The 26663-nt window shown below is 41.5% G+C and overlaps 2 protein-coding genes across 2 annotated transcripts; one reads left to right on the top strand and one right to left on the bottom strand.

The window, feature by feature from the left end:
• Window positions 1-5546: 5546 nt before the first annotated feature.
• On the bottom strand, window positions 5547-10807 carry LOC110258309 (protein HP-20 homolog). The gene is made up of 3 exons (XM_021081473.2): window positions 10672-10807; window positions 8035-8157; window positions 5547-6066 (listed from the first exon to the last, which is right to left on the bottom strand). Exons 1-3 carry the CDS (start codon window positions 10676-10678, stop codon window positions 5627-5629), a joined length of 570 nt encoding a protein of 189 aa, XP_020937132.1. The 5' UTR covers window positions 10679-10807; the 3' UTR covers window positions 5547-5626.
• Window positions 10808-16811: 6004 nt separating this feature from the next.
• On the top strand, window positions 16812-25250 carry LOC110258310 (hibernation-associated plasma protein HP-27). Its single transcript, XM_021081474.2, has 3 exons — window positions 16812-16969; window positions 20248-20385; window positions 24636-25250. The coding sequence occupies exons 1-3, from the start codon at window positions 16891-16893 to the stop codon at window positions 25151-25153; spliced, it is 735 nt and encodes a 244-aa protein (XP_020937133.2). The 5' UTR covers window positions 16812-16890; the 3' UTR covers window positions 25154-25250.
• Window positions 25251-26663: the final 1413 nt, after the last annotated feature.

The following is a 26663-nucleotide window of genomic DNA, read 5'->3' as shown; positions in this document are numbered from 1 at the left end:
CAAGGAACAGCAAGGGAGTCACTGTTTCTGAAGAGGAATCAATAAGGAAAAAAGCAATAGAGGCTGCAGTCAAAGGGTGCATGGAGTTGGGGTGATGGATGAACATAGACAGATCATCAATGGCCTCATAGACAATTGGAAGGTCTTTGATGTTCACTGAATAAGCTGAGAAGCTGGTCAAGTTTAGGCAGAAGAGTGCCTGGACACCAGACTCCAGCAGAGATGTTAAGCAGGTCAAGCACAGTCACAGGAGTTTGACCTGAAAAGAGACACTCTGGAACAGTCAGCATCTAGAAATTATTAAAAGACATGATATGGAATGAAATCACAGGTAGGTGAACAGATACGGAGAAGTAAAAATGGACAGATATAAAAATAGCATGCCAGGAGTTCTCTTGTGGCACAGCAGGTTAAGGATCCCGTGTTGTCATTGCAGCAGCCCAGGTCACAGCAGTGGCACAAGTTCGATCCCTGGCCCACAAACTTCCACATGCCACGGGCGTGACCAACACAAAGAAAAATAGAACATGCCAGCACACAGGTGATTAAGAGAAAAATCACTGAAGCTGAAGGAATATCAGGCAAGTGTGATGACATAGGAGCCAAACAAGGAATGTGGCAATAAGTCAGGGATCAAATATGTCAAGAAATAGGTAGACTGATCATCTGGAACCAGTTTCAAGGTTATTTGTGCCATTGGTAACAACGTTTTTGGTGGGACAGTACAGCAAGCTTGAGTGAAGTAGGTTGAAGAGAAGGGGAGGTTAGGAATTGAAGTACAGACAACTGTTTTCGTTTGCTAGGGCTGCCGCGACAAGTACCACAGAACTGGGTGGCTTAAACAATACGCATTTCTTTTCTCATGGTTCTGGAGGCTGGAAGCTTGAGATCAAGGTGATGGCAGAGTTGGTCTCCTCTGCGGCCTCTCTCCTTGGCTCGTGGACAGTCACCGTCTCACTGTGCCTTCGTGTGCTGTCTCTCTGAACCTTTCTGTGGGGGTTCATGACCTTAATCATATCTTTAAAAATCCTGTAATATTCTGAGGTATTAGGGGTTGGGAACTTTGTAGGGACATAATTCAGCCCATATCAAATTTCTTTTTTCTTTTTTTTTTAAGGCTGCACCCTCAGCGTATAGAATTTCCCAGGCCAGAGATTCAATCTGAGCTGCAGCTGTGACCAATGTCACAGCAGGTCCTTTAACCTACTGCACCGGTCAGGGGATCAAACCCATGTCTCCGCCATGACCCAAGCTGCTGCAGGCAGATTTTTCATCCACGGCGCCACAGCAGAAACTCCTCATAACAATTTTCTTGGGAAGATTTTGTGTAAAGAAGATAAATCAGGCAGTAGTTGGCGAAAGATGTGGTGTCAAGAGAGAATTTTCCCTTTGAGACATGAAAGCCCAGTGTGGTTACATACAGAAGGAATGATATAGGAGAAAACAAACAAGAGGTGAGAGAAGAGAGACTTAGGAAAACTATGTCCACAAGTGGTCCAAGAACATAGCCTCAAGGGCACCAGTGGAATTTCTACATGGGAAGGGGCATCAGCCTGGGGAACAAGGTGGAAAGCAGAGAATTCAGCAGATACAGGCAGTGGAGCAGTGCGATGGAGGGACTTTGGAAAGTTTGCCTCTAAATACTTTTTTTCTCAGCAAAATAGAACACCAGGAAATAAGCTGAGTGCTGGTGCTAAAGATCTGTGGAGACAGGCGAGTCACATAGGAAATGGAAAAGAAGGAGACAGCATGGAGTTGCTAAGCAACATAAAGGGCCTCCTTGTGACCGATGGTCCTGAGTTGAGAATGAAGCCAGTGTGGCTGCATACTAACACTTTTCTAATTGTGCAAAAAGCCCCAGGACAGAAAAGTCCAGAGCATAAATAAACAATAAGATAAATGACTAGAAAATATCCCCCTAGGCAGGATTCCCTTTTATGGCTCTTTTCGGGTACTTGTTTCCTGTGTCTCTTCATTTCAATACATAGACATCAATCATTAAAAAATGCAGTGTAGGTCTGCATGTTTTGTAAATTTATAAGAATGGGATCTTATTGTAAGTATCCCTGTAAATCAATAGCACTTTCTCTCCACAGTATGTGTAAGGCAGGTGGGCAACACTTGCTTAATTTCATTGGATAGCACTGCACTGCATGAGGGCACCACCAATCCTGCTTCTATTTTGCTGTCAAGGTACACCTGAGTTGTTACTATGCTATTGCAAACACACTTACCTTCTGCCCATATGCATGCCTGCTCTTCAAGGATATACTCTAGGCATATGACACACAATAAACCTCCTACCCCACCTTTTAAAATTTTACCAGGAATCTAGGAGTTCCCCTCGTGGCCCAGCAGAAACTAATCCAACTAGTTTCCATGAGGGTGCAAATTCGATCCCTGGCCTTGCTCAGTGGGTCAGGGATCCTGCTGTGGTGTAGGTCACAAATATGGCTCGGATCCCGCGTTGCTGTGGCTGTGGTGTAAGCCAACAGCTCTAGCTCTGATTTGACTCCTAGCCTGGGAACTTCCATATGCCAAGGGTGTGGCCCTAAAAAGCAAAAATACACACATATATACATACGTACATTTTACTGGGAATCCAACAATACTGTCAATCCATGTGGAGAAAACACCGTGTTAAGTCTTACAAACCATGTACAGGGTCTCTCTTCATTTATTTTCTTTAAAACTTGTCAGTAAAAATGTATACTACTCTCCAGGAGTTCCTGTTGTGGCTCAGTGGGTTAAGGACCTATCATAGTATCCTTGAGGATATGATTCAATCCCAGGCCTCGCTCAGTGGGTTAAGGATCCAGCTTTGCTGCAAGCTGTGGCATATGTTGCAGATGCAGCTCAGATCTGGTGTTGCTGTGCCTGTGGTGTAGGCTGGCAGCTGAAGCTCTGATTCAAGCCCTAGCCGGGGAACTTCAATATGCTGCAGGTGTGGCCATTAAAAAAAAAAAAAGTATACTATTCTTCATGATACTCTTCACAATTTTTTTAGATTTGATCCTAGATGCATTTGCCCTTTTTTTTTTCCTCACTGTGCCTTCGCAATACTCTGGGCCTCCCTCCCAGCAGAGGCAGGGGGAAGTGGCCATGGGAGCCAATGAGCAGCAGGAAGCTGCTTATCAGCAGCTCAGTCTCCTTTCACAGGCTCGGCTTAGCAAGGGGGTATGACCCAGGCCCCTCTTCTCCAGCCCAAGTCTTCTGTATTTGCTATTTTCATTGCTAATTAAATGGTATGGTTTTATTTCATATTCTAAGTGATTGATTCTGCTATAGAAAAACACAATTGATTTCTTAAGTTAAATTTATATCCATATGTCTGCTAAATATTTCCATTAATTTAATAATGTATAAATGCTTTGAGGGGGTCCTGAATTCATAAACTGGCATGAATAAACTTTGATTCTTCCCTTCCAATTTTATATGTCTTACATTTTTTTCCTGCTTACTCCATGGGTGAGCATCTCCTGTACAACAGTGAGTAAAGGTGATTGTGGGCATATTATTCTAGTTCTTGATCTGCAAGCTTACATTTCCAGGGTGAGATATTCTACATGTAATTTTTCAGTAGCCACTATCAGATTAAGAAAATTCTCTTCTATTCTTTATTTCCCAACAGATTTTTAAATTACTGATTTATTATTAATAAATGTTAATCATTTAAATTATTAAGTTCTGATTTTTTTAATCCAGTGCTTTTATTGTCCTTTTAAATGACTCTGTAATTTTCTTATTTAATTTGTAAATATGATAAAAGGTTCCTCCAGCGATTGAAGTGGGTCTAGGGACAAGAAGAAAGTATGGCATTGGTAGCTGTGAGAAAAATGATTTTTAAATGTATAGACTCTATTTGCCAAAATACCAGAAATTCTGAAGGAAGCAAAAGGGATGGTCAGTGAGTGAACTTTTGTCAAGAGCATGCAAGCAGAAATTCTTTGATCCATCTCTTGGCTTTGCCCATTAAAAATATCTCACATGCAGAGAGCCTCCTGGTGGCTCAGTGGGTTAAGGATCCAGCATTGTCACTGCTATGGACGTGGGTTCGATTCCTGGCCTGGGAACTTCCACATGCTCGGGTGAGGCCAGAAAACATCTCACAGGCCATGGCATGTGGAAGTTCCCGGGCCAGGGATCAAACCCACGCCCACAGCAGTGAAAACGCTGGATCCTTAACTGCTAGGCCACCAGGGAACTCCTCAATATTGGAATTAATGTGTGAGAAATAAACTTCTATTGAGGTATACCCTTTCCTCCTATGTCATTAATTATGTTACTGTAAATCATACAATATTTCCCCAAATTTTTGTTGTTTTGGAAGGAGTGTAAATCCTACTGTTATCTTAAGCAGAATAATGGCAATGTGTTTTACTTTAACCATCTTTAACTATAAAAATGACTTGACAGGGAGTTCCCATCATTGCTCTGTGGAAACGAATCTGACTCGTATCCATGAGATGCAGGTTCAATCCCTGGCTTTGCTCAGTGGGTTAAGGATCCAGCATTGCTGTGAGCTGTGGTGTAGGTCGAAGATGCAGCTCGGATCTGGCGTTGCTGTGGCTGTGGCTGTGGCATAGGCGGGCAGCTGTAGCTCTGTTTCAACTCCTAGCCTGGGAACCTCCATATGCCATGGATGTGGCCCTAAAAAAAGCAAAAAAAAAAAAAAAAAAAAGACTTGACAGAATTTGCAGTGAGAAAGATAGAAAAGGAAAGTTTTAGAGGGATGCAGAACTTGCCAATTAGATGGTTGAGTAGATTGAGTCAAGGGGGGACCATGTTTCCTTTGGATAAAAGGGTCTCCACCTCATAATGGGCATCTGGGGACTAAGTGACAGAATGAATGGCCTTGGTAACTATTAGAAGAGTGACTTTTTTAACATTTAATAAAATCTTTTATTTGTAAATCAATAAATAATATGTCTTCTGTACCTAAACATTTAGCCAATGAGGAGCATGTTAGTAAATGAAGGTAATATTTACTGCCGAATATACACTGAATGTGCAGTTGTCCCTCAGTATCCACAGGGGATTGGTTCCAAGATGCACCTCTACCCCCAGAATACTAAAATCTGTGGATGCTCAAGTCCCTTATATAGTATTTGCATATAACCTATGCACATCCTCCCATATATTTTATTTTTTGCCTTTTATTTTTAGGGCTGTACCCATGGCATGTGGAAGTTCCCAAGCTAGGGGTCGAATCAGAGCCCTAGCCACAACCACAGCAATGCAGGATCTGAACTGCGTCTGCAACCCACACCACAGCTCACAGAAACACTGGATCCTTAACCCACTGAGCAAAGCCAGGGATCAAACCTGCAACCTCATGGTTCCTAGTCGGATTCGTTTCTGCTATGCCAAGATGGGAACTCCACTCCCATATATTTTAAATCTTAAAAGAGTGATTTTTAAGTGAAATAATGTCTTGCTTTCTGGAAAAGAATTCTAAGGCCCAGTTCCACTGTGACCAAATCTACCTGTTCCCTCATATTTCTTTACCCCAAATTCCAAAATGCTAAGAAAAGGAAAGCCCAAGAGGCCATGATATGCATATTTATTTATTTGTTTGCTTTAGCAGAATCATAAGGGGTTTGTCTTTGTTATATAGAGGCCAGGACTATATCAGAAAACCAGAGAAATAGATTATGGCTAGGGCTTGCTCCGGATCTTTAGTTTCCACTTCTGCTTCCAGCCACACCTTATCACCTTTGCTCAGTGGGAGGGTCAACATGCCAGAGAGATTCCTGATCTCTTGGGTGGAGACCTGATGCTTTTCTAAGACAGGACTTTTGTCCTTCATCAGCCAAATTATCACCTTGCAGTGACGGAGCTCTACATCAAAGACGAAATGGTAATTTCCTGGCAATTCACAGGTGAAGACCCCTGTGTCCTCCCCAAAGTCCTTCTGGGCATTGTACAGGACCTCCGTGAAGTTGACAGGCTTCGAAGGTGAAGGCAGCTTGCCACTGAGCTTCACAGTGAAGGCTGACTCCCTCTTACATGGGCATTTTGTATTTGGTCCTGGATATCCTGGTAATCCTGGTAATCCTGGTGGACCTGGGAAGACGGAGAAGATCCAGGAGGAAGGTCAGAGCATCTGCTAAAAGGTGATACCTCGGGGGATCTGGGAAAACCACCACTTTTTGGTTATAACATCATGGTCAAGAGATGGATCTTTGATGTGTGAGTCAATGGTTGAGTCACCTCTCTGAAACTGAGCAACCATGTGGTCTTGCGAAAGTCAATTAATCTTTCTGGGCTGTATTTCTTCATCTGAAAATAACATTATTGACCTCTTGTATGACTGAAATTGGAATGAGACAATGCATTTAAAGTACCAAATACAGGGCTTACCAAACTTTAAGCCTTATGGAAAGACCTACATGGCATGACCTCACATACCTGTGGAACCTAAAAAAGTTGAACTCATAGAAGCAGACACAGAATGCTGATTGCCAGAGATTGGGGGGCGGGGGAACAAGGGAGATGTGAATCAAAGGATACACCATTTTGGTCATGCAGGAGGATTAGGTTCTCGAGATTTAAGGAACAGCATTGTGGCTGTAACTGATCGTCCACTGAAAATTCACAATGCTTGGCCGCCGTATCAGAGAGTGAGAATGCAAATGAATCCCAACATGGCTCTATTTCTTTTCTTTTCCCTTTTAATCAAATACACACCAAAGAGGGACGTGGGCGATGTGGGTCAAAGGATACAAAGTGTCAGTTACGCAGCCTGAATGACTTCTGGTATCTAGTGGGGCTATGTGGGTCAAAGGATACAAAGTGTCAGTTACACAGCCTGAATGACTTGGGGTATCTAATGGTCAGCATGGTGACTGCAAGTAACTATACTGTATTGTATATTTGAAACTTACTAAGAGGGTAGATCTTAAATGTTCTCAGCACACACAAAAAATGGGTAACTATCTGAGGTGATAGATACATTAATCGGCTTGATGATGGTCATCATTTCACAATGGACACATGTATAAAATCTCACCTTAAATATCTACAATTTTTATTTGTCCATTAAAGAAACCAAATGTTAAGACAACATACATTAATTCTGTTGTCCTCCCGGTTTTTTTTTTTTTTTTTTTTTTTTTTGATAAGATTCTGTACTGCCTGGGCTATTTTAGGGGAAAAGTAACAGTAAAGAGAGAACAGTGTGATTTCTGGAAACTATATGGATGATAATGAGCCTACATATTAGCTCATTCTGATTTGGGTGTGGCTAATTGTCACTAATGACTCCAATCTTTTTTTTTTTTTTTTTTTTTTCGGCCGTGCCCATCCTGGGCCAGAGATTGAACCTGCGCCACAGCAGTGACATTGCTGGATTCGTAACCTGCTGAGCCACCAGAGAATCCTAATGACTCTAACCTTATTGAGGATGATAAATAAAAGACCTGGGTGTCCAAACCTGGGGACCAGAAAACCTTTAGATTACCCAATCTAATCCCTGAGGATAATGACCAATGATAATGGTCCCACAAGAGTCTCACACAGAATTGTGAGCTTCCCTGAGAGTCCCCTCTAGGTCCAGTCTCACTGAGCTACCAAGAAGTTCTGGGTAACCAGGTAACCAGGACAGAATCTAGGGGAAATTTGCTGCCTGTTCAGGTGTTCATGGGGCCTCATTGTTTTCTTAATAACTAGCTTTGGGTCTCTGAGTGCCCAGGGAAATCCAGTTGCTCTGATGGTACATGATGCCCTGATAAACTCATAACGCCCCCCGGTTTTTCTTGCTGTTTACCAGACAGTCTGATTCACGATACCGACTCTACTTAGCACCTGCTCCCCCCATGACTAACCCACGAGAGCTAGGCCGGTCTCTCTTGCCCTCTGTGATTTGGGCTCTGGTCACCCCGCCTTGGGACCCAGGCCTACAGCGAATCATTTTCTCCGCATTCTTTCCATCCTCAACGCCTCAGGATCCCGAGCCTATGGAGACGATGACTTTTCTACTAGGAATATGAAACAAAGGGGGCAAGTAAAGGGCAGAAGAAGTATATTTCTCACCTCTGAAACCAGGAAACCCCATGAGACCTGGAGGTCCTGGAGGCCCTCGTGGCCCTGGAGGCCCAACACATCCTCCTTTCTCCAACACAGCTGCTAGGATGATGCTGGCCAGTATCCAGATACCTTGATTAAAAAACAAAGAGAGGGTTGTTTTTTCGTGTTTTGTTTGTTTGTTTGTTTTGTTTTGTTTTACTTTTATTTGAAGACTAGACAGGTAGGGTCACAACCTGGTCCAGCAAAGGTATTATCTCTAGAATTAGACGCATGGACTCAACCATCACCCCTATCTTTACCAGTAAACTGAGCAAGTAACACTCTGAACTTAACCTAAAGGGTATTGACACCCCTTCTTTACCACCTAATACACAGCAATAATTACTCAGAAGTATTTCTGTACCCTCGATGGTCAACCTTTGTTTTCATCCATCTTCGAAATGATAGCATATAGTAAGCACTTTATAATGCTTCTTTTCTTTTCTTCTTTTCTCTTTTTTTGTCTTTTTAGGGCCATGCCTGTGGCATATGGAAGTTCCCAGGCTATGGGTCAAATTGCAGCTGCAATTGTCAGCCTACATCCGAGCCACATCTGCGACCTAAACCACAGCTCACAGCAATGCATCCTCATGGGGGGATCGAACCCGCATCCTCATGGATGCTAGTCGGGTTCATTACCGCTGAGCCACAATGAGAAATCCTGATGATGTTCCTTGAATTGCTAAATGATTCATTCTTATCAAAGCCTATCACATATTGAGTGCTTATTATGGAAAAGATACTGTGCTAGAAACACTGTATTATTAAGTTTTCATTACATGACCAGGGTTTCTGCCTAAACATCATTGTGGCAGACATCTCTGCCACAAGCATTTTCACGACAAACATTTTTGCCACGTAACCAATGGGCCATAAGGCAATTTCACTGTTGAAGATAAAATAACTGCTTGACAGTTGTGTGGTTTCATTTCTCCACTGATTCAGTATTCTTACATTACATAAATCTTAGCCCTCATAACGGTCTCTTCAGAGACAAGGAGATGTGGCCGTCTTAAAACGGTGGATGATCACAACTGCATGTATCAACTTGATAGAAAATACGGTGATAAAAATTATTAGAGGTGTCAAATGAGTGAAAAGCCATAGTGAATCCTATGCTAGAAAATGACAACATATTAGTTTGCAAATCCTCAGGTGATTTGAAGGCATAGAATTGAACCCACATGTGGCATAGAACTTTGGAACATCTTTCAATGGACGTCTCTCTCTCTCTGGCTGCACCCATGGCATGCAGAAGCTCCTGGACCAGGGACTGAACTCAAGCCACAGCAGTGACAATGCCAAGTCCTTAACTGCTAGTCTCCCAGGCAACTCCCTGATTCCTCTCTTAATGAAGGAGGAATTTTTAGCAAAAAAGGAAAAGTGTGATGCCAAATGAAGAGAAATCAACAAACCAAAAGAGAAAGAGAGAAAAGAGTATAAAACTGCAAAAGACTTGGAAGACAAGTGCTTGGGTACAATCTACAAAGTAAAATCAGTTATTTGCAGAGTATCGCTATGAATCTGCACATATTTTAATGTATTCAAATATTTTGTATGTCACAATAAAGTCTTGAATTTTGTTATTCATTTCTTCTGTTTCATTTTTTCTTTTTTTAAAATGTCCTCCTTTTATTTTTCATGATTTTATCTTTTACAGCAAAATTGCCTAACAGCCAATTAGTTACAGGCAAAAACATTTGTAGCAAAAAATGCTTGTGACAGAGATGTCAATGACAAAGAAGCTTATAGTGAAAGTATTTAGAACAATTTGTTCTATCCCTACAGGGTAAGGTTCCTATTCCAGTTTACAGATTAGTGGTTTGAGATTCAAAGAAGCGATCCTACTTATTCCTAACCAGACTGCTAGTTAATTATAGCCTGAGACAGGATTCTAATTCAAGGCATTCTGAATGAAGAATCGGCATGCTTAATTACAAGTAGTTTTAAAAATTTTTTGTTAAAGTATAGTTGGTTTGCAGTGTGGTGCCAATTTCTGCTGTACAGCAAAGTGACCCAGTCATACATGTATATATACATTTGAGATGTGTTTTTAATTAGTTGTTAGCCAGTGGCCCCTGCCCTCTCATTTCTTCAAATCCTCTGCTCTTGGCTTTCACTTTTCTTTTCCAGCCAAGTCTTGTAGTACTGCAACCCACAAGAAGAACCCTGAGTTGGATGGCATTCTTTTTTTTTTTTTTTCTTCTTATCTAGGGCCACACTTGTGGCATATGGAAGTTCCTGGGCTAGGGGTCGAACTGAAGCTGTAGCTGCTGGCCTACGCCACAGCCACCATGACTTGGGATCCAAGCCACATCTGTGATCTACACCACAGCTTGCAGCAACGCCAGATCCTTAACCCACTGAGTCCGGGGATTGAACCTGCATCCTCACAGACAATGTGTCAGGTGCCCTCTGAGCCACAACAGGAACTCCCACATTCACCAGGTTTATTCTCTCTCCCCCAGAGACATAATCTCAGAACCCATTTTTGGCACAAGGATATTCATACCTCTGTTAACAAAATGATACCCTCTATCCGCCCTCTTGTAAAAACTTGAACCAGGAGATCACCCCCTCCCACAACCTGTGTCCGTCTCCTACCAGCCATTCTCAGGACAAAGTCTTTCCTCTGTGGGGGTGGGCTTCTCTCAAATTTCTTTCTGAAATGCCTAGCCGTGTGTCCGAGGCTTGGGCCCCTGCCACTGTCCACTCTGTCAAGGCCTTGACTAAATGGTACGAAACTGCCTCTTCAAATATTTACCGCTGGTCCACACTGGAACCACAAAAAATTAATATTTAATCACAAGGTAGATTCAAGCCACCCACTTTTTCTGAATCTGGATCTCAGGTTTGGTAGGGTTGTCAGCGACAAGTCCTAGTCCATTTTCAGAGTTCCTTTCCAGCAGGTCTATTATGGGAGCAGCTATGATAAGCCCAAGTCAAGTGGCCATTTCTCCTTCCATTGTACTTCTTTCAGAAGACTTATTCCTTATGTTTCACCACAGATATGGAGTCATCACAAACTATTTTCTGACAGGAAGCCAAATGCAGAGCAGCAAGTCTAGAATTGAGGGCAATTTCCAAGGAGAATAATGTGCAAGGGGAAAGCAACATTAATTGATATATAACTGAATGTCCAGACAAGTATAAAGCACACAGTGCTAATTAATATTAGTTACTGTTTTAACATGCATGGCACTCACCTCTTTGGATCCCTGTTACAATCTTTTAAGGAAAATATCTGTGATATATTTTATACAAAGCAAAATATTTGCAAAACATTCCATATTCTTTCATATTATCCTTATTTTATGCTTTCTTCCTGGAATTCTTATGCCTCTGATGTTTGATGAACTTATTCATTTTCCAAAGTTTGGGTCAGATGTCTCCTTCAGTATCTATATAAAACATACATATATATGGAGCAAAGACATTTTTATAAGAAGTTAGCATAGGGGAGAGCTCAGCATTGAACATAGCAAAGCAGGTGAACTAATTCAAAAGTGAGTCATTTCTAGATACTTTCCTGTAAACCACCTCTTGCCTGAATACAAGGCCGAATGGCATAGGGATGGCTGTCAAAGAAAAGAATAAAATTGCCTGGCCTACCAGTGGACTTTAAGTGTCTAGTAAACAACCCAGAATGTGTAGGTAAATGAGTTTTCTGACTTCACTTCCAGGATACTTTTTTTTTTTTTTTTTTTTTTTTTTTGTCTTTTTGCTGTTTCTTGGGCTGCTCCCACGGCATATGGAGGTTCCCAGGCTAGGGGTCGAATCGGAGCTGTAGCCACCGGCCTACGCCAGAGCCACAGCAACGTGGGATCCGAGCCGCGTCTGCGACCTACACCACAGCTCACGGCAATGCCGGATCCTTAACCTACTGAGCAAGGGCAGGGACCGAACCGCAACCTCATGGTTCCTAGTCGGATTCGTTAACCACTGCGCCATGACGGGAACTCCCCAGAATACTTTTGCAAGCAGTGTCAAACTGTTGTCATTGTTTTGCTTTTGTGTAAGATATGATTGAGATTTTTAAAAATCTACCAAGGAGATATATAATTGATGATGGTTAGAGATTTCCTTGCATCAAATAAAGTTAAAACTTGACCTCATAAACAACAAGGTGGGGAAAGATTTCCTCATCTTCCATGTGGACCCTAAAATTCCGTTTGGAGGGTGTACTTCTTATTGGGGAGGGTCCTTGCTAAGAGTATGTGTTTTGATGTGGTTACGGCTAGAATCAAGACCAAAGAGAAGTAAATGAGCAGGCATGTACCAGACGTGATTTTCAGACCATAAATATGATATTAACAAAGGCTGTTTGGATAGATGTCCTTTATCAAGTTGAGGACATCCTCCTTTATTCCTAGTTTGTTGAGACTTTTTCGTATGAATAGGTATTGACATTTTTTTTTTTTGCCCGCTTCCCCCCAACTTGGCATATGGAATTCCCATGCCAGGGATCAGATCCGAACCACAGTTGCGACCTGTGCAGCAATGCGGATCCTCAACCCACCAAACCTGGTTGGGGATCAGACTGGTGTCCCAGGGCTCCAGAGACACTGCCAATCCTGTTGTACCACAGCAGGAACTCTGGATGCTGAAGTTTTGTCAAAGTATTTTTCTGCAACAACTGATATCATCATATAATTTCCTGCTCTGTTTTTAAGATTTAATATACAATGTTAGTGATCAAGACAATGTGGTATTGGCAGAGGGATATGAACATACATCAACGGAACATAAAAGAAAGTCTAAGAGTTCTCTGGTGGCCTAGCAATGAAAGATTCGATGTTGTCACTGCTGTGGCTCGGGTTTAATCCCTAGACTGGGAACTTCCACATGCCATGGATGCAGTCAAAAAAAAAAAAGAAGTTAAGGAAAGTATAATGACAATGTCTCTTCAAATAGAGAATACAAATAAAGAGACAGAAATAATTTTCAAACAAAACAAACAAAAAAGAAAGTCTGTGTGTAAATCACATTTGACAAATCTATTTTCTTTTGCTTAGTAATGGATTTTTTAATTAAAATACAGTGGATTTACAATATTGTGCCAATTTCTGTCAGCAAAGTGACTGACTGCATATTATTTTCCATCATGGTCTATATATTTTTTTAATTTATTTTCCATCCTGGTCTATCCCAGGATACTGGGTATAGTTCCTTGTGCTGTACGGTAGAACTTTATTGTTTATCCATTTTCAATGTTTTTTTGGTTTTTTTCGTTTTTTTTTTTTTTTTTTTTTTTTTATGGCTACAGCTGTGGCATATGGAATTTCCCAGGCTAGGGGTTGAACCAGAGCTGCAGCTGCAGGCCTATGCCACAGCCACAGCAACACAGGATCCAAGCTTCCTCTGGAACCTGAGCTGCAGCTTGTGACAATGCTGGATGGATCTTTAACCCACTGAGCGAGGCCAGGGATCGAATCCACATCCTCAGAAACTATGTCAGGTTCTTAACCTTCTGAGCCACAATAGGAACTCCCATTCTACGTGTGATAGTTTCACCTACTAACCCCAAACTCCCAGTCCCTCCCACTTCCTCCTCTCTCTTCCTTGGCCACCACAAGTCCATGTAAAATCAGTATTCTAATATCTGTTTCTTCAATGACTGAGTTAACCTTTCTGTCTCCATTTCTCTTTTCCTTTCTGTCTTTTTTTTTTTTTTTGATGTAAAACATATTTTCTTTTTTAACCGTGTATGAAAAATTGTGGAAATTTAAGAATTTTACTAAACATTGTTTTCTAAAGGTTGTCCAAGCTTATTTGTTAGAAGGTCTTTTTTTTTAATTTTATTGATATAGTTGGTTTACAACGTTGTGATAATTTCTGCTGTACAACAAAGTGATTCTGTTCTACATATACACACATCCATTATTTTTCAGACTCTTTTCCCACATAGACCATCACAGAATGTGACCAACCTATTTTTTACAAAGATGCAAAACCAATTCTGTGGAGAAAAAAATAGAATATTTAACAAATTGGTACTCAAAAAAACTAATTTTAACCTAACTCTCATGCCTTAGATAAATATTAACTCTAAATGGATGATAGGTCTCAATGTAAAATGTAAAACTGTAGTATTTTTAGAAGAAAATAGGAAAAAATCTTCCTGATCTTGAGTGAGGTGTCTTAGACATGACATCAAAAACACAAATCATAGAAGAAAGGATTTGATAAACAGACTTTATGGAACAGAAGAAACTTCTGGGGAATTCCTGTCATGGCTCAGCGGTAATGAACCCAACTATTATCCATGAGGACTTGGGTTTGATCCCTGGCCTCCCTCAGTGGGTTAAGGAATCAGGCATTGCTGTGAGCTGGCATGCAGGTTGCAGAGGTGGCTTGGATCCCCGCATTGCTGTGGCTGTGGCATAGGCTGGTGGCTGCAGCTCTGATTCAACCCCCAGCCTAGGAACCTCCATATGCCATGGATCCAGCCCTAAAAAAAAAAGGAAGAAAGAAAGAAAGAAAGAAAGAAAGAAAGAAAGAAAGAAAGAAAGAAAGAAAGAAAGAAAGAAAGAAAGAAAGAAAGAAAGAAAGAAAAAGGAAAAGGAAAAAGAAAGAAAAACTCTTGCTCTTAAGATACTGCTAAGAGATTGAAAAGACAAGCCACAGACTAGGAGAAACTATCTGCAAATCTCACATCTGACAAAGAACTTATATAGAGACTGCATAACAAATGCTCTAAACCTGAAAGTAAGAAATCAAACAAGGAGTTCCCGTCGTGGCGCAGTGGTTAACGAATCCGACTAGGAACCATGAGGTTGCGGGTTCAGTCCCTGCCCTTGCTCCGCGGGTTAATGATCTGGCATTGCCGTGAGCTGTGGTGTAGGTTGCAGACGTGGCTCGGATCCTGCATTGCTGTGGCTCTGGCGTAGGCCAGCGGCTACAGCTCTGATTGGACCCCTAGCCTGGGAACCTCCATATGCCACGGAAGCGGCCCAAAGAAATAGCAAAAAGACAAAAAAAGAAAAAAAAAAGAAGAAATCAAACAATCCTTTTAGAAAATGGACTTTCACCAAAGAGAATATATAGATGGATAAGCAATGAGACCCTGCTGTATAGGACAGGGAACTACACCTAGCCACTTATGATGGAACATGATGGAGGAAAATGTGAGAAAAAGAACATATATATATGTATACACCCACACACACACACACACATACATATATATGGCTGGGTCCCTTTGCTGTACAGCAGAAATTGACAGAACATTGTACATCAACTATAAAAAATTTTAAAATTTAAAAATAAACTCTATACCATAATTTAAGAAAATAGATGGAAAATAGAAAATAAGCACATTGAAAAATGTCCCCAAATCATTAATCATTAGGGAAATACAAATTAAAGCCAACCCAGGATAGCACTAACCACCCACAAGGACAGAGAAAAATTTTTAAAATACTAATAATACAAAGATACAGAGCAACTGGAGGTCTCACGTGTTGTTAGAAGGGATTGAAACGGTACAGTTACTCTGGAAAAGACTTCAAAACCTACCACCATATGAGTCAGGAAATTCCAATCCTGAGTATTCGTCACACAGAAATTAGAACATATTGGGAGTTCCTGTTGTGGTGCAGTGGAAATGAATCCAACGAGGAACCATGAGGTTGCGGGTTCCATCCCTGGCCTTGCTCAGTGGGTTAAGGATCAGGCGTTGCCGTGAGCTGTACTATAGGTTGCAGATGTGGCTCGGATCTTGAGTTCCTCTGGCTGTGGTGTAGGCTGGCAGCTGTAACTCCAATTAGACCCCTAGCCTGGGAACCTCCATGTGCCTTGGGTGCAGCCCTAAAAGGCCAAAAAAAAATAATAATAATAGAAGATATTGTGGTTGGTAGAATCACGCCCCCTCCACACCATATGTCAAGCCCAATCTCCTGTGAATGTGATTTCACTTCTCTGATTTTCTTTTATTATATGGCACACCTGAGACTCCCTGGGATAGTCTGGGCAGGCGTAATGTAATCACGTGAGCCCTTCCTTGTAAGCAGAAAAGGAAGGAAAAGAGAAAGGCAGGTAACTGTGAATAGCTGATGAAGGTAGGTTTCAGGAGCTAAGAATGGTCCTTGACCAAGAGCCAGAAAGGAAACAGGAACCTCAGACTTACAACCTCATTGAATGGGATTCTCCCAACAGCCTGAATCAGCCTGGAAGCAGACTTGCCCCCAATGCCTCCGGAAAGGAAGGCAGGCCTATGGTCCCACTGATTTCGACTGACAAAGACTCTTAGCAGAGAGCCCAGCTCAGCTATATTATGCCCAGACTTATGACCCATGGACACTATGAGATAGTAAATGGATGCTGTTTTAGCTGCTAAATTGGTAGTAATATTTCATGTCAGCTGTCAAGAATCACACAGAACTTGTAGCTTTCATACCCTTCCCACTGGCATTCTTTAATTCCCGCTTCTGTCTTTGAGTGCCAAGGAAAAAAATCCAAGTTAATAGACTCAATGAACACCTCTGGTCCTATTCTGTAGGCAGGAGGAAGAATAAGGGGAGATGGATCCATGTTCTGGGGCTAGGATTTGGCAAAAATAGGCGTAGATTCAGGGCAGAGTCCACTTGCTTCAGTAATCCATGTTCCGGTCTTCAGCCAACAACTCACTGCCAGAGGTCTGTGGAGACAAGGACCCCAGTTTGAATGTCGGTTGCCCTGAATTCTCTCTGGTTAAAAATTAACGAGCCCATTAACCCCAGGAGAGATAAGAAATCAAACATTTATTGAAATCAATTGATTTAATCAGCCCCCCTGAACCTTTCTAAATGAAGCTCATGAAACTGGACCAGGGACATTAAGAAAATGTATGGTTGTTCAAGCTTCTTTCCACAAGTCAGGATGCCTGGGGAAGTAAGAGGAAATTTCTTCATGGGAATCACAGGTAAGGCTCCCTTATGAAGACAACAGTATTAAAACATTTTACTTTGCTTCAGGTCTGATTCTAAGTTTTTAATACTCTTTTTATTACTGAATTCCCATAAAATGCAGAATAACTGACCATAGCACAAAAAAAATAAACATGCTTTACTCTAGAGAGGTTTATGCCGACGGAAGCTTAAGAAAAAGTAAGCAAACATTTCATTCTATTATATATAGCCTCATCTTTTGTGAAATCTCAATTTATTGATTTGTAAGCAATAGTGATAATGAGAACAAAAGCAATAGCTAACATTTATTGTGAATTTATTATGTACCAGGATTTGCATGATTACTTTACTTAATACACAAGGAGCCCATGATATGGGTTACTGTTATTCTTCAAATTATACATAATGAAATAGAGGCAGAGAGGAGTTTCCGTTGTGGCTCAGAGGGTTAATAACCCAACTAGTACCCATAAGGATGCAGATTCGATGCCTGGCCTTGCTCAGTGGATTAAGGATCTGGCATTGCCGCATATGTGGCTCAGATCTGGCATGGCTGTGGCTGTGGCATAGGCCCACAGCTGCAGCTCTGATTCAGCCCCTAGCCCAGGAACTTCCATATGCTGCAGGTGTGCCCCTAAAAAGAAAAAGGAAAAAAAAAAAGCAATGGAGGTAAACAGATATCTAGTAACTTGTACAGAACCCACCTTTGGAATGGGGATTTTGGCTCTAGGGTCCACAGTTTTTGACCCTGCTCTATTGACCTGTTTATGTTCATCCAATAACTGCTATGTTTTGTTTAATCCATTTCTTGTGAAAAGAGAGGGTCATTTAGTGAAATCTCTGTCTAAATCTATAATTTATAAATCTATAAATTCTCATGCATTTAAGTTAAAAATTTAGCACAGATAACTCCAATTAAGTTGCCAATATAATATCTGACTCAAAGCTATTTGTGTTCTGGGTTTTCCTTCATTTTCAAACTAACTCCCGGCCAGGTGTTCACACCACATTCCTTCCCTGGGCCCATGAATTGTCCTTATGCTGTAGCAGGCTACACCCATCCTGACATTTCCCAATCCTAATCCGTGATAGACCCCCCACATCTCCAGGACTGTAGGTATTGATAGGCTCCATTAGTCCAGCTTTTGGGAAAGTTATGAAACTCAAGAGTACACTGGTTGCCTTGTCTCTGTCTGACGAACCATCACCCCACCCCTTATCCGTAGCATTGTCTAAACCTAGGAGCCCCAGACAGTCTTTTGGCAATTCTCTTCATGGACCACACAGATAAGCAATAACACATGGACTCTATTCTTGTAGAAACCAACAAACCTCACAATATAATCCTTGTCTTCTCCCTCCACTTGAGTTTTAAGGAACCAGCCCAGGTCGTCCCACTCCATTCAGGAACATTATGCTTCACAGAGGTAAATTTCTCATGAAACACTGACTTGTAATTCTTTGGTAGATATTAGCATACAGAATTCAGCAATCTATTACAAAGTATATATTGCCACAGGAAGTAGTTACATATTTGTGTGAACTACATGTCCCCAGGCTTAGCTAGACTTTAATTACAATTAACATAATGTTGCATTTAATATTCAAACTGTTAGAATTTGTTTCTCACGGAAATTCTTTCCTTCTCTATGCATTGGAACCAAATTCTGTTTTATGTACTTAGAGGCTCCTAGGGGCCCTAGCTCCATCAAATAAATCATAATTATATAATTGTACTTACAGCCTCACTAAAGCAGGAATCAGATCTGGGTTAAAAAATTGACCTGCCTTCACTGTTTAGATGCGTAAACATTTTGCCAAAACAAGGTCACGTCCTTAGAGCCCAACAATTAATTTATCCAATGTCCTAACTTCCACCTTTAGGGACTCCTCTTGGTGAAAAGAATGAAGTTCTTTCTCTCACAGTATGTATGTCTCAAATATGTATGCTATAAGACAGCATTACTTAATGGTTAAGTGTTTGTGAGCTTGCATCCACAAGCTGTGTGACCTTAGAAAAATAATTTCATCTTCCAGTCTTCAAATTCTTCATCCATGAAATGGAGATGCTTATAGTAATACTTCCTATGATTATTAGAATTAACTGAAAGGTGACGATTTTCCAAGCATTACACAATCATTGAAGTAGGTCCCAAACCACATTGTCTTATTCCAGGGCCACTAAACTGTATTGCTGCATTGTATACTGCTTCTCTTTACCATATGGATACAAGTAGAGTGTTGGGCTACATATATCTTTTTCCTTCCAACAGTTCCTCCCACTGGACCAGTTCCAATAGTTCATACCACACTCCTTAAAAAGCCAAAATATATCCTGTTAAACTTTCCCTTTGAAGGGAACCCTCCTGCACTGTTGGTGGGAATGTAAACTGGTACAGCCACTATGGAGAACAGTTTGGAGATACCTTAGAAATCTATACATAGAACTTCCATATGACCCTGCAATCCCACTCTTGGGCATCTATCCGGACAAAACTCTACTTAAAAGAGACACGTGCACCCGCATGTTCATTGCAGCACTATTCACAATAGCCAGGACATGGAAACAACCCAAATATCCATCGACAGATGATTGGATTAGGAAGATGTGGTATATATACACAATGGAATACTACTCAGCCATAAAAAAGAATGACATAATGCCATTTGCAGCAACATGGATGGAACTAGAGAATCTCATACTGAGTGAAATGAGCCAGAAAGACAAAGACAAAAACCATATGATATCACTTATAACTGGAATCTAATATCTAACACAAATGAACATCTCCACAGAAAAGAAAATCATGGACTCGGAAAATAGACTTGTGGCTGCCTGATGGGAGGGGGAGCGAGTGGGAGGGATCAGGAGCTTGGGGTTATCAGACACAACTTAGAATAGATTTACAAGGAGATCCTGCTGAGTAGCATTGAGAACTATGTCTAGATACTCATATTGCAACAGAACAAAGGGTGGGGGAAAAATGTATACATGTAAGGATAACTTGATCCCCTTGCTGTACAGTGGGAAAATAAAAAAATAATTTAAAAAAATAAACTTTCCCTTTGAGAGATGGATGGATATATGTCATTGGTACCTAACTTAAAGGGATTGTTCCAAAGATGAGAAACTTCCCATACACATAAATATAACTTTTTAGAACAGGATTTCTTCCTCCAAAGAAAATAACATCCTATCTCCACCAGGAAATCCATCGCATATGATTCATATTAACATGAAGGAAATGCCAGCACTGACCAAGTGTCCACCTTTCTTGCTTCTCTGATGCAGGGGTCTGGATTTTGGCCATGTCCATGCTCATGGCTGTGGTGTCCTCTGGAGACCAAGAAAATCCTGGGCATTGTGATCTTTCAGGACCTCCAGGGCCTCCTGGTCCCCCAGGTTATCCTGGGTATCCTGGCATGACAGGTGAGAATCATCTTTCTTCTGCTTCTTCCCAGCTTTCTTATTATTCTATAGAAATGACCTTAATCATCAAAAGGTCTAAGGTGACCATGATGGACTGTGATTATCAAAACAAACTTCTTGGTTAAAAGGGCACAGAACTGGCAAGTTCCATCTCCTTCCTCCTTGTTTCTCCATTACATTTGCACATATAACTACTTGGAATGCTTTAAAAAATATTTCTGGAGTTCCTGCCATGGCACAGTGGAAACAAATCTGACTAGGAACCATGAGGTTGCAGGTTCAATCCCTGGCCTCGCTCAGTGGGTTAAGGATCTGGCATTGCCATGAGCTGTGGTGTAGTTCGCAGACATGGCTCAGATCTGGTGGTGTTGTAGCTGTGGCGTAGGCCAGCAGCTGTAGCTCTGATTGGACCCCTAGCCTGGGAACCTCCATATGCCGGGGTGCAGACCTTAAAAAAAAAAAAATTCTGAAGCCAAATCCCAACTGTACTATCTGTTGTCACAAAAAAATGCTTCACAACAAATAAATCAAAATGGAGTAGCATTCAGATATAAAGAAGAGACTTGTGGTTGCCAAGGAGTAAGGGGGTGGGAGGGAGAGAAGGATTGGGAGTTTGGAACTAGCAGATGCAAACCATTATATATAGGATGGAGAAACAAGAAGGTCCTCCTACATAGCACTGGGAACTATATTCAATATCCTGTAATAAACCACAATGGAAAAGAATAGGAAAAACAATACACATGTATGAATAACTGAATCACTTTGCTGTATGGCAGAAATGAAAACAGCCTTTTAAATCATCTATACTTCAAGAAAAAAAAACAAATGGGTGCTATTAATAAAAATCCACCCAATGAAGTATTTTGACTCACAAGTCTGCAGGTCCCATGGGACAACTCAGCTTCAGGCTACAGACCTATTGAGCCTGGTTTTAGGATTTAAGTTGAGAGCAAACATCTGCCCTGTGTTTCATTCCGAGGTCCAGTGAGAAAGAACAGTGGCTACCTGGAGCATGCTTTCCTTTGGCCATGCTAGGAGGAAAATGAGCACGTGATGGCCTGAAGCCCAAACTGAGAGTTTACACACCATCACTCCTGTCTGCATGCCCACTGCCCAAAACAGCATGGGACCAAACCTCAGTGAAGGTGGGAATATACTCTACCAGCTAATGCGTAATTCAAGGTCAGCTGGCAGAGAGAGAGACTGAAAGGCTGGAAACGGGCATGTGGTCTACCACACAGATCTAATAAATCAGTGTCACTGAGAGGGCAGTAAAGGCATCTGGATTTTTAGAGGACCCCAGATGATTCTGATGGGCGGCCTTGGGTGCAATGCCTAGGTGCAGATGTTGTGGCTTGAAGTGTTTAAGATAATTTGTCAACGGCTGTGGGCCTGCTTACAGGTATTACCATGTGTTCTGAATTCTATGCCTAGGATTTTGAAAAATTAAGATAATAAAAGTCAAATAATGATTAAGCACTTCCTTTATGCTAGGAACTGTGCCGAGAAGTCTATATGGATTACTGCATTGAAAATTACACATCACTGCAATATTATAAAGGAAAAAAATATGCCATCTTCATCTGCAGATCATATAGAAATGACAACCATTGATATGGTTGCAAGAATCTGGAGGTATAATTTTATCAGATGCAAAATTCCCTGTGATGAAAGTTTTGAGAAAGAGAGTCTGATGTATGACACTAAATCTGTACCTCCCTCTGGCTTTCCATAAGATAGGAAAACATATTATCTATAATATATTTTATGTTCCAGTTCATCATGATCACATAATCTCATTGGATTCATGTCAATCATGTATTGAATAGGAAATAAAGATCATACCTTAAATTGGGGGGGCTCTGACTATGAAGATTTACTCTTAATACAGAAGAAAGTGGTATTTTTTTGTGTAAGCAAACATATTTAAACAATCTTTTGAAATTCATGTACATACTGTTATTTTAGTTCTGGTACATTGAGTTATCATCCCCAATCCCTCCCTAAGTTTCAGTTTTACAATATACATGTATGCCCTTTTCCATGTGGATTTACAGTGTCTCTTACCAAAGGAGACAGGAACTGTCCCCAACTTATTGCTGTTGAGCTTGGCCATGTGACTTGCTTTGACCAATCGAATTGGGTGGAAGTGTCAGTGTGCCTCTCCAAGTTGAGGGTTTAACAGGCATTGCATGTTCCCTCTGCTTGAACTTCTACCATCATGAGAATACAATGGACTGGACAGCCACTAATCCAAGGAGCATCATATCTTAAATTAATACGGTTAGTAAGTAGTACAACCAGGATGAGACAGCAATTCCTCTAGTATGTAGTCCCAGATTGATGAACAGAGAAGGAGCAAATCTGGGATACACATGAAGTATTTTACTGCACCAGATGCCACATGCTTGGTACTTATCATTATACTTGAATGTATGAATTATATTTGAACATTTACAGCCCCTTCCAAGAGACAGAGTGACGTCATGGAAGGCAACACACCCAAAAATTAGGAGAATGCCAGATTCTGTCATAAACAAGCTGTGTGACTTTAGAAAATTCCCAGATCATAACTTATGTTCTACATTTGAAAAAAAAAAAAAAGAAAGAAAGAAAAAGGAAGTTTGGACTCACCATGGGGAAATCATCCTAGGTCACAAAAATAGATACTTGAATTTTAAAGTCTAGAAATGGCAATTTTCTCAAATTGCAGGTGAAGTTATATTTGCAGATAAAATTCCCTCAAATATTGCTCTTTATGCAAGTTCACATTTATCCTCTGCAACTTGTTTGTGCTTGCCTACTAGTGAATGTAAGAAACTGTGGAAGTGCATGGCAACCAATAATGTTAAATTTAAAATTGAAGAACAGATGATCATACTAATTTCAGTTCTTCTATCTTGTGAGGTATGTGCTCATTGGTGAGGTTTTATACAGCTTACTTGCAGATGTGTGAGCCAAAATAATAGTTAATAATAATTCTTTTTTTTTGAAGTCCACATAGTTTGATTAGTACAAGCATTTTTTCCAATATAAAACTTATTTTTAGTATAAGATGTAATGACCAAGGTCAGTATTGCAAAGAACTATGCACTGTTCACCATACATGCCACTTATTCCGTTACTTTGACTCAAGATTGCTAGATAAATAGGTGTTTTAAGGCAATGCTTCCCTTAAAATGCCTATGAAGCATGTTTAAAAGGGAAATTCTCTGACATCAGCCCCAGAGATTCTGATCTCCTTACTACACATTACTGCCTTGCAATCTTTGACTCCCAGGTTGTAGTAAAAAAAATAAAATTTCATAGCAATACAGTAACTTTGGAAAATCATTTCCTTCCTCTATTCCTCTTCTTTCTCACCTCTCCTCTCTTCTACCTTCTTTCATTCCTTTTTTCCTATTTTCCTTTTTTTTTTTTTTTTTTGGTCTTTTTGCCATTTCTTGGGCCGCTCCCGCGGCATATGGAGGTTCCCAGGCTAGGAGTCTAATCGGAGCTGTAGCTGCCAGCCTACACCAGAGCCACAGCAACGCGAGATCCAAGCCGCGTCTGCGACCTACACCACAGCTCACAGCAACGCCAGATCATTAACCCACTGAGCAAGGGCAGGGATTGAACCCACAACCTCATGGTTCCTAGTCGGATTCGTTAACCACTGCGCCACGATGAGAACTCCTTTCCTTTATTCTTCCTTCTTCCATTTAACCGAATAATGAGAGTCAATTCCGTAGCAAAAATAATCTCATAACTTTTAGAGGGGAACTTTGTATTCCAGCCTTCAAGAACGTCACTGTCAAATAGGGGATCCAAACCCTTTAAGCCAAGTTTGTTTGTTTGTTTATTTGTTTGTTTTCTTTTTACCACCACACCTGCAGCATATATAAGTTCCTAGGCTAGGGATGGAATCAGAGCAGCAGCTGCAGGTCTGCACCACAGCTTGCAGCATCCCGGAATCCTTGACCCTCTGAGCAAGGCTAGGGATCCAATTTGCATCCTCATGGACACTACTTTGTGAGCAACAACGGGAACTCCCAAGCCAGGTTTATATTGCAGTGTCATGAGTACTGTGCCTGGCAGACAGAGGAGGGAGAATGTTTTCCAGACTGAAGTAAAAGAGGATCAGTAGAGATGCTGGGCGGGGGTAGGAGGCAGAGCAAGGAAAGAGTCACTGATGGTGAAAATGATTCACAAGCACCTCATTCCAACCTGGCTTTTTGTTTGTTTTGTTTGTTTGTTTGGGAGTCTAGGAGCCCCTGGCATACCAGGACTACCCGGGCTGAACGGGATACCTGGAGATATTAAGAACTGTCCACCCAGACAAATGTCAGCCTTCGCTGCCAAACTAACCGAGCCGTTCCCAGCCCCCTCCCAGCCCATCGTCTTCAACGAAACCCTGCACAACCATCAGGGCCACTTCAATCTCACCACGGGGGTGTTTACCTGCGTCATCCGGGGACTCTATCACTTTGGATATCACGTGGAGACGTTCCAGCGAGCTGCCAGCGTGGGGCTCATGAGGAATGGAACTCAAGTCAGCCAGGGAGAAGCCGAGGCTGAGGGTGGTTACGGCCACCTCTCAGGAACTGCTCTCTTAGAGCTGGGGCAGGGCGACAAGGTCTGGCTGGAGTCCAAGCGGAGCCAAGCAGAACTTGAAGAAGGAACGATTCAAACTGTGTTTTGGGGGGTTTTGCTTCACGCCAAACTGCCCCCTTCCTCGAGAGGGTCTAACTTCGAGGACACAATATTCCTCTCTGGTACACTTTAAAAAAAAAAAAAGATCGTTCCACATAAATGAAATGTGAGGCTGAACAATTGATTTTAAAGATGATCTCTGAAATTAGTAAATGAATGTCCATCAGGTGGTCCACTAGTTCTTATTCTTTGTATTTTTGAATTGTAACCAACATAAGAAAAAAATAGGCAAATAGCAAGTGGAGAGTTCAAATGAATTTCACACACTATACATACTGGATAATTAACATCTATGTCAAAGCAAGCTGGGGTGGGGGTGGGGGTGGGGAAAAGAGGAGAAGCGTCAGATCCTGTTGGGTCTTGCCAGGCACTATCAGGACTTAGGTTTTTACCCATGAATAAATGGGGATCCACCGGAGGGTTTTGAGCAGAGGAGTGACCTGACCTAATGTAAAGGATTAACCCAGCGGCAGTGCTGAGAAGCATAAATTTTTCTTTTTATGTTTTTATTTGTCCCAATTCAATCTAGTCTCCTTTTAGAGAGGGCTGCTCAATTGCCTTATATGTTCCTCAAGCGGGATAATTAGAGTCTCATCTCCCAGGAAAATGATTGCCAAAAATGCTTTCAAAAATGAGTCTTTTCCCCTTGGTGAGTGGACAGCGCCACTCAGTGTTCTAAAGGGCAACTGTCGAGCACGACTCCGACTCCTCTCCATTGCTCAATCAATTCCCAGGTATGCCACTAATATCTGTATTTTTTGGCTATAGTTAGGAAGGCTTCCATGGCTGTCCATGCTTTTTTTCTTCATAGCCGCATATGAAGGTTCCCAGACTAGGGGTGGAATTGGATCTGCAGCTTCCATCCTTCACCACAGCCACAGCCACAGCCACAGATCTGAGACTCTGCGACCTACAGCACAGCTCACAGCAACGCTGGATCCTTAGCCCACTGAGCAAGGGCAGAGGATCAAACCCGCATCCTCATGGATACTAATCGGGTTTCTTAATGCTGAGCCAGGACAGGAACTCCTGTCCATGCTTTTAACTGGTGTATGGAGAGGTTGATTATGACGAGGGAGAGTAGTACAGATGAAGCTGGAGAAGCAAGCAGAGGTGATGAAATGCATGCTAAGGCGAGATCCACATATTTCCCCCAGCATCCCAAGCATTTGGGGTTTCTGTGACTTGGTCTATGCTCCTCCCTCTCCCCAGGATGCTTTATCCACCCACCCTGCCTGATCACCAACCCCTGCCCTTCCCTGGTAAAATCAACTACATATTTCTCCCCCCCCCCCCCGCTCATGTCCTCTTCCCTAAACTACTTAACTGTGTGTTTCAATGTTTATATATGTGTTTTGCATGTAGACTCCATGTCCTGGAGTGTGAAGGATCATCTTATTCTGTGTGTCCTCCAGGTTTGGCAGGAGATTTTTCATATTATAAGGTGCATGATTGAATGAAAAAAAAAATAAATGAACTAATGGGAAAATAGACACATTATTTTTGAGAAATCAGATTAAAAGCCCTTAGGGCAGAAAAAAAACCAATGTTATTTGGAGAGAGGGAAAAAATACTGAAATTGG

This window comes from Sus scrofa, chromosome 5 (genome assembly GCF_054392235.1).
Source record: "Sus scrofa isolate SSC_HxYL_T2T_F1_AM1 chromosome 5, Sscrofa_HxYL_maternal_Yorkshire_Landrace_v2.0, whole genome shotgun sequence".
Lineage (NCBI taxonomy): Eukaryota > Metazoa > Chordata > Mammalia > Artiodactyla > Suidae > Sus > Sus scrofa.
This window is presented reverse-complemented; position numbering and strand designations above follow the sequence as displayed.